Here is an 8,501-nt window from a genome sequence, read left to right on the forward strand (position 1 = left end):
CAATCAGAACGTTGACGCACACGGACAAAGTCAGGCATAGAGCGGCTAGCGCCGCTAAAAATGCCAAGAAAACTAAAGTATCGGTATTTAACACAGAGGACATAATTGCCACTGCCAACGGGACAGTGCTTGAGCTAGTCGAGGACTTCAAAGGACTTTTACTTTTACTAAAGTATTTTTAAAAGCATGTACTTTTGAATATTTAAGTATATTTAAAAGCAATTTTTTTACTCTTACTTGAGTAACCTTTTGACTGAGCTACTTTTACTTGTAGTGGAGTAAATTTGACCAGGAGTATCTGTACTCTTACTCAAGTACTGGGGTTTGAGTACTTTGTCCACCTCTTCCGATGTTCCAGGAGACTGAGCAGTGACCTCCGTGTGCCCCGGTTCTCCACGTTGGTAGCAGCCAGAGCATGGGCCTTTCTTCTGTCTACCCAGTGGTCTCTTGTGACTGACGGGTACAGAGACAGGAGACACCTGCTGTAATGGGTCTTCACTGTCCCCATCATTGCCGTGGTGCACTAGCAGTGGGATCAGCAGCAGGGAGTGGTGACTGTGAGGGACCCTTAGTGCTGCGCCAGCAAAGATACCTTGTTGGTGATGCTGAGCAGTGAGGCCTGGGGAAAGACGGTGTTAAGGAATACTGGTACCATCACCCTCCGCTCACTGGCATCCAGCTCTCTCTCTCTCTCTGCCTCTTCCCAGAGAACTCCCCCCACAAGACGTTTCCAATAAAAATAACAACTAACACAATAAAAGCACAATACGTGCGTGTGTGTTTCCACTAGACCATACCCATAGGGGGATATGAGCACCCAAGCCCCGGTGAAGGGCGCAGGCCAAAGTACAGTCCTTGCTGCTTGTTTCTCACGCGAAACCTGGCAACGTCATCTCCCATTGTTTGACACATAATGCACACAGTTTAGCGCGAGCCGTCGCGCGCGCACTCACGCACACACACACGGCCGTCGCGCGAACACACAGGCGTGAGCCATCGCGAGTGAGCGTGCGCGCACACACACACACACACACACACACACCACGGAGATGCGACGCAGACACACACACGGCCGTCGCGCGAACACACAGGCACACACACACCACGCAGACCGCAACACGGCAACAGTGTGTCGCGAGCGAGCGAGCGCACCAAACACTCACGGCGACAGTGTGTCGCGCACCCCAAGACACCACCAAGACACCACCGCCACAGAGGTTAGTCAAATTATAGGAGGATAGGATATTTTGGCAAAAATGCTGTTAGAAAACTGTCAGAAATGACAGAGTTCACATTTTTTGAGCCTCCCTTACTTTTTGCGGGGTCACTTCAGTTTTGACCCTTTCAAAATGATTCTTGCATCTATTTCTGCATCTATTTTTACAATATTAGAAACACACACTCCCAGTAGGCCAAAGAAGAAACCTTTGCCCCAGATTTTTCAAATTCGGCCTCATGGTTCTTGGATCATAGCACTGGTCATTTGGGGCAGAATTTCCACCATTTTGCATTTTCTTCGAAACAGTTTTGCTACAACTCCTACAAGTTTTGTCCAAAACATAAATCGGTACAGATTGTCTCTGGCGTATTGTGAGAAACAAACTCCTCAAAGCGCTTGTGGCCCTTATCTGCAAATGGCAGAATATCATTCTTTGCCCCATCTGATACAAGTGCTGATGAAACCAGACTCATCAATGGTGTTTTCTCTTTAAACTTATTGTCTCCACAGTGCAACTCAATCAAGCTACGTAGATTCAGAGCATTAGCTCTTGACCTCAATGCAATCTCTCCTGAGAGCTGATAATGTGCTGTCATTGAAAAAAATCTGGAAGCTTTGAGAAGAAGGCACTGATTCACTCAACCAGGAAGATGAGGTGTGGTATGATTAACAACCATATTATAGGCTACATTATTATTGTTATTATTTTTTTTAATCTTCACTGGAAGTTTGGGATATGGGGAGAGGTGGGACAGCACCTGGTCTTACCAGGTAGCTTCACCTTGAAGGGTTTTTAGCTTGAATATTGGCTTAGTTCATATTCTTTATGAGGATGTCTGAAAATAAACAAATGGAAGGAATTAACAAAGGATTCTGCTACACTGGCCATGTTCCAACCCTTGGTTTTATAGAACCAGAACAGAAAGCCTTGAGATACTTGCAGAGAGTTAGTGAGTGTGCGGTTGCAGTTTTTTCTTTTGTTCACTCAGAATCAGAACAGGAAATGCCTTTCAGAATGGACAACACCTGCAGTAAAGTATTAGTTGGCACTGGATGCCCCTGAAAGAATAATCGTAAAAGTTGTATTGTCTGAGAAAAGAGCAGGGGTAGATCGATGACTGAAATAGGCTTAGGGGTCAGTCTGGGGTCTCCCAGGTGAGGAAAGTCCCCAACCGAAAGTCAGAAAAATATTCTTCTTGCTGCGTGTAATAAATCAACTCAGAAATATTAACTATAATATTATGAAAATCGGACATTAACTGTCTGGCGTACTGTTCTGGGATGTCCCAAAATAGATGACCCCCCCCCCCCAGAAAGAGGGTGGGGGTCCGAAAAATTTGAACCCCATCAAATTCTGATATTCTATACTATAGAGCCCAAACTATCAGAAATTTATTTTTTTGCAGATCTTGGTTCTATTGAGTCTATAGAACCGAAACAATACATTTTAGCACCAAAATCCTACGGGAGCTGTTTTTTGGACATATATACCACACTATTAGCGATAAATGTACAGATGTACCCAATTTGCATAATTTATTTGCAATATTTCATCAAAATTTCATTGATGCCCTAAAGCATGGGTTTTCAACTGGTGGTCCATGGACCACTGGTGGTCCGTGAAGGTATTGCATGTGGTCCCTGACCATATGCATTTAGTAATGTAGGAAAGTGAGGATATGCATATGTATTATATTTTATTTTATCGACCACTAGTTGAGAAACAGTATGATGTATGATGACGCATCAATGTTGTCTGTTACTTGGAAGTCAGATGTCAAGGAATTCCACAGAAATAGGTGTTAGAATTTCAAGGGAAACTGTACCGGTTTACCTGGTTGAGTTAGTAGGAAATGTGCCCATATCAATTGCATGTGCTTGCTCATGATGTTGCAATGAATCACATGAGTTTAATATGGAAGGTTAAGAGAACAGAATAAGGGCAACCATGGGAAAGGAATGGATCAGTGGTTCTCAATCTTTTCTGAGCCCTGGACCACTAGCATATCTCAGTTAATTAATGACTGTTAAGGGCTTGATGTACTCACCTCGAATTAACACATTAAATTAAGGCCTTAACAGTCATTATTTAATTTCAAGCGTTTTCCCCCACATCACGCCCATATCCCCCCTCCCAACACAACAGTGGTCCCCAGGTTGATTCTCAGTCAGGGTGGTGGTCCCTGGTTCATAATCAGTTGAAAACCCATGCCCTAATAGTCACGGGATATTAGCAGAATATTTTCCAATCTTGGAATAAATTCCTTACCAAAAAAAATCTTCACCAATGTGTTTGTAAAGGTGTCTAGTAACACATCTCACAAAGACTGAAATGCAGTATCCCTAGGAGAATTTTTGACAGCTCCTTAAAGTTGGGGTACCCACCATAACCTTGGTTAAAAAGAAATCCAAAAAAGAAATCCAAATTTAATTCTGTTTTAAGTAGCATGTGAGGTGTCAAACTAGAGTGTTTTTATGATTCTGAATCCATTGCAATCATTTGTTTTGCACCAAAACCACTCCTTGGGCTAAAAACGGCCATAGCGTATACTTTTTGTGTAAAAAGCCCATTGAGATTGGGCCGTTTTTAGCCCAAGGAGTGGTTTTGGTGCAAAACAAATGATTGCAATGGATTCAAAAATTCCCCTAGGGATACTGAATTTCAGTCTTTGTGAGATGTGTTACTAGACACCTTTGCAAACACATTGGTGAAGATTTTTTTTGGTAAGGAATTTATTCCAAGACTTTTTTAATATCCCCTGACTATAAAGACAATACTCTGTCCACACCCAAATTATCAATACATTCATTAATGATGAATTCCCCAAATAAATTGTAATATACAAATTATACAAATTAACTATGTATGATACAAAAATGTCCCAAGCAGGACTACACTTTGAGAACCTCTGGTGGGGAGGGCTGGGATGTCGAGATAAAACATTCACGCATCTTCAGTGGAGCAGGAACAGGAACAGGGTTGCCATGTCCGCTTATTATAAGCGACTTTGGGCTTTTTTTTTTGTAAAGTTGCTTGTAAATATTGCTAGTTGCGGGTTGCGTTTTTTGGGGGCTTGTTTCTAAAGTGTAGTTGCTTATTTAAGCTTGTTTCCTAATGCTGTTTAAAACATTTTTCATGTCAAGGAAGGAAACCCCCCAAATGTAATATGTAGGCCTATTTGTTTGTGGACCCCCATCTGAAAATATTTTATGCCAGGAAGCCCCCATACAAGTTTTCTGTTGTTACAATGTTTCAAAAATATTTCACATTTTTCAAATTTTCTTCAAGAGTTTCTTTTGAAAATAACAGATCTACAAGCTCACAGCTCAACGCGTTGTAAGCTTGTAGATCTGCTATTTTCAAATAGCCGATAGGTTTAAAGTGCTCAAAGTGCACCTGATAGTTGGGCACTAGGGACATCTGGGCACCTCGATGTAAAATTGGCTATTTTGTCCAAAATGTAAAAAAATAAAATATTAGAAAAATGGTCTCAGTAATGTAAAATATACATGATGTGAACATGCACAGTACATCATTATCAGACTTAATTTTATTCTTTAACTTCTAGTTTATGCCCCAAAAGAACAGCATATACAGGTTTTGTAGCAATATTAGACCTTAATGGTCGAATGTGCAAGCATGTTCTAATCATGTATAGCCTACTTTAAAAACAAATCCAAATTTGGGCAAAATAGCCAATTTTACATCGAGGTGCCCATGTCCCTATAGTGCCCACCTATCCTGTTACCAGCCTATAATGGTTGCTTCTTTTGGGCTTGTTTTCATAGACCTGGTTGCTTGTTTCTCTCGCTAAACCTGGCAACTCTGAACCATAGACTGTATAAAGAGAAGCTCTGAACAGGAGCACAGCACGTCGCACACTGCAGTCAGTCCGTGCACTCCATTCAGCCCAGCCTACACATTCATACAGTTACAGTAGCCTGTACAGGATCTGAAGCCATAGCCTTCCATTTAGTTCCTATAGTGTGTATGTTTCATTGTCCTTCAATGTGTGGTGAGGGGCTGATCGTGCTGCTCTTAGCGGCTGATCTGGTCGCATTGGGTTCTGCCGCACCGGCGGCGGTCCTCCCCCCACGGCTCAACCCACAGCAGTGGAACAACTACCGACCCCGACCCGTCGTAGGTGAGTTGTTGTCCCGCACATCATGATGCTCTGTGACGCTCACTGACGCTGCGGCGTCCGTTATGTCACTGTGTGTGTGTGTGTGTGTGTGTGTGTGTGTGTGTGTGTGTGTGTGTGTGTGTGTGTGTGTGTGTGTGTGTGTGTGTGTGTGTGTGTGTGTGTGTGTGTGTGTGTGTGCGTGCGTGCGTGCGTGTGTGTGTTGTGCGCGCGCGTGTGTGTGTTGCTGCAGCCGTAGGCGTGCTATAATGTTCACGAACGATCTCTCTCTCTCTTTCTTTCTTTTTCTCCCCCTCTTTCTCTTTCTCTATTTCTCTCTCTTTCTCTTTATCTCTCTCTCTCTCTGTCTCTCTCTCTCTCTCTCTCTCTCTCTCTCTCTCTCTCTCTCTCTCTCTCTCTCTTTCTTTTTCTCTCTCTCTCGCACGCACGCACGCACACACACACACACACACACACACACACACACACACACACACACACACACACACACACACACACACACACACACACACACACACACACACACACACACACACGCGCGCGCCAAGGACCCCTGGGTCCCCACTTTTGAGAACCACTAGGTCGTGGGTTTTCAACTGGTGGTCCGTGGACCACTGGTGGTCCATGAAGGTATTGCATGTGGTCCCTAACCATGCATTTAGTAATGTAGGAAAGTGTAGATTTGTATTATATTTTATCGATCGCTAGTTGAGAAACAGTATGATGTATGATGACGCATCAATGTTGTCAGTTACTTAGAAGTCGGATGTCAAGAACTTCCACAGAAATGGGAGTTAGAATTATGAATTATGAATTATGACATTTTACTTGACGATTAAATGTCCCTCAAATAATTGTGATTAACGATTTAATTGCGTTTCTGTTGTTGAACATTGGAACATTATGAATAGAAATGATATTCCTGTTTGGCTTTTAGGCTTCGTAAAGGGCAGATATGACAAATAACTTTCATATGTAATAACTGCTCTATTAAGGGTTGACATCACATTCTGTGACAGAATAAATCATTCAATTCCCTGATTCTGATTCTGATCATTCTGTAATGTAAAAACACATCATACAGAATATATGTTTTCGTATCGGTGGTATATGGTTTGATTGATCTCACGCTGGTGTGTCTGTCTGTCTGTCTGTCTGTCCAGGTGTGTTGGCTCAGGAGAATCTTCCAGATGATCCGTTTGCTCGTGGTTCTTCGTACATCGCCGCCTCCTACGTCAAATACCTGGAGTCTGGCGGGGCCCGCGTGGTGCCTGTCAGGTACACACACACACACACACACACACACACACACACACACACACACACACACACACACAGACACACACACACACACACACACACACACACACACACACACACACACACACACACACACACACACAGACACACACACACACACACACACACACACACACACAGACACAGACACACACACACACACACACACACACACACACAGAGGTAACATTATTCCACGTCATTCATTAGTTCTTACATAATAACACATGTCCTTTACTGTAGGTCAGAAACCTTGTGTCTCCATATTATTGCAATTTATCTTTAGATTATTTTCCATAAATTGATGCCCTACTTATTCATCATACAAGAGCTTTGCACAAAAGTTGTGAAAATAGCAGCTCTTCAACCGCACAACACGTTGCAATGTGATGCGTTGTGAGCTTGTAGATCTGATATTTTCTATTTTATTCATTGTTATTAAACAATAATAAAAATAACGGACATACAGGGTTTCCACTCGACAGCGAACTATACAACCTGTTCCATGTTAAGTTGTGGGCATGTGCTGACAAGTGCTCTCTGGTGGGCCCCTCAAGGGCCCGAGGGCTGAGGCAAGCCAACAGACAAAATGTCAAGCCCATCTCTATTCATAATGAAAATAGCCGATCTACAAGCTCACAACGTGTCGTGACCCGTTGTGAGCTTGTAGATTGGCTATTTCACCTTTTTTTTGATGGGGGGGATTTAATAAATGAAATATTATCTGACCGACCGTCCAACCGACCCATTATTATTATTATTATTATTATTATTATTATTATTATTATTATTATTATTATTATTATTATTATTATTATTATTATTATTATTATTATTATTATGTTGTCCTTTTTTTGACATTTTGAAAAATAAATATAATAATTATAATAATTAAAAACAAAATGGAGGGAACGAAAAATAAAGGGATATTTACTCGCGACCCATAACACATTAAAACCAGGAAAGCATAGGGTCATTTTCGTTGGCTCTTCAAAAATAGCAGATTGTACAAGCTCACAGAGAGCTTGTACATCTGCTATTTTGAACAATCTTGAAAGTGTGAGAATTACTGATTTAGAATTTGTAGAATCGGCCTCAGGTCTTAATGGGATAAAGGAAACGATTTAGGAAACAGTGATCTAACAAGTTCCTCTACAGTTCTTCCCTCTTCTTTGTTTGACAGAATCAAGCGAACAGAAGAGGAATATGCAACGTTATTTCACTCCATCAATGGGTGAGTTGACTGTAAATGATTATACTTTCACAAATGCATACTGTATAGTCTTCCTTTGATTCCATAGAAACACTGTGACTCATACAATTACGTTTTTATTTTATTTTAACTGAAAATGTGTGCTTTATATAAGCATTATTTATGTTTGACACGATTTGTGATTCAGTTTAGGAATCCCCATTGAAAGTTAAAGAGTGATATTTCCAGGTTATAATCAAAAGTACTATTATTTACTACAATATTTACTTAATTGCATTACCACAATATAGAAATACTCTTTCTCAAGTAACATACCTACATTCAAAACATTTTCTTACATTTACATACAAAAGTATACTTAGTGGAGCAAAGCATTTTCTTGTGTGAAAATATCCAAGAGTCTTATTAACACATGAGTTAATACAATATTATTTTGATGATTATTAATTGGTCAATTATAATTATTATAGTAGGCAGTCTCACATTTTCCATGTGGGACTAACGTGAGCTAGCTCACTAATGCGATACTGGGATGCGACATTAAAGCAAATCACATTAAACATAAACACTTTTTGTTTATATGTTTAACACTTTTTGTTTTAAACACAAGGTGCGCTTGGGCATGCGC

At 41.1% G+C, this 8,501-nt stretch overlaps 1 protein-coding gene across 1 annotated transcript in view; it reads left to right on the forward strand.

Moving 5' to 3' along the window:
• Positions 1-5,125: 5,125 nt before the first annotated feature.
• The window catches only part of LOC311049705 (gamma-glutamyl hydrolase-like), a 9,696-nt gene continuing 6,320 nt past the window's right edge, over positions 5,126-8,501 (forward strand). The window contains exons 1-3 of the mRNA XM_084063485.1: positions 5,126-5,364; positions 6,525-6,639; positions 7,844-7,894. Coding sequence (XP_083919611.1) covers positions 5,211-5,364; positions 6,525-6,639; positions 7,844-7,894 — 320 coding nt within the window. The 5' untranslated portion in view covers positions 5,126-5,210. The remainder of the gene's footprint in view (positions 5,365-6,524; positions 6,640-7,843; positions 7,895-8,501) is intronic.

This window comes from Gymnoscopelus microlampas (assembly GCF_963454915.1).
Source record: "Gymnoscopelus microlampas genome assembly, chromosome: 7".
NCBI classification, from domain to species: Eukaryota; Metazoa; Chordata; class Actinopteri; order Myctophiformes; family Myctophidae; genus Gymnoscopelus; species Gymnoscopelus microlampas.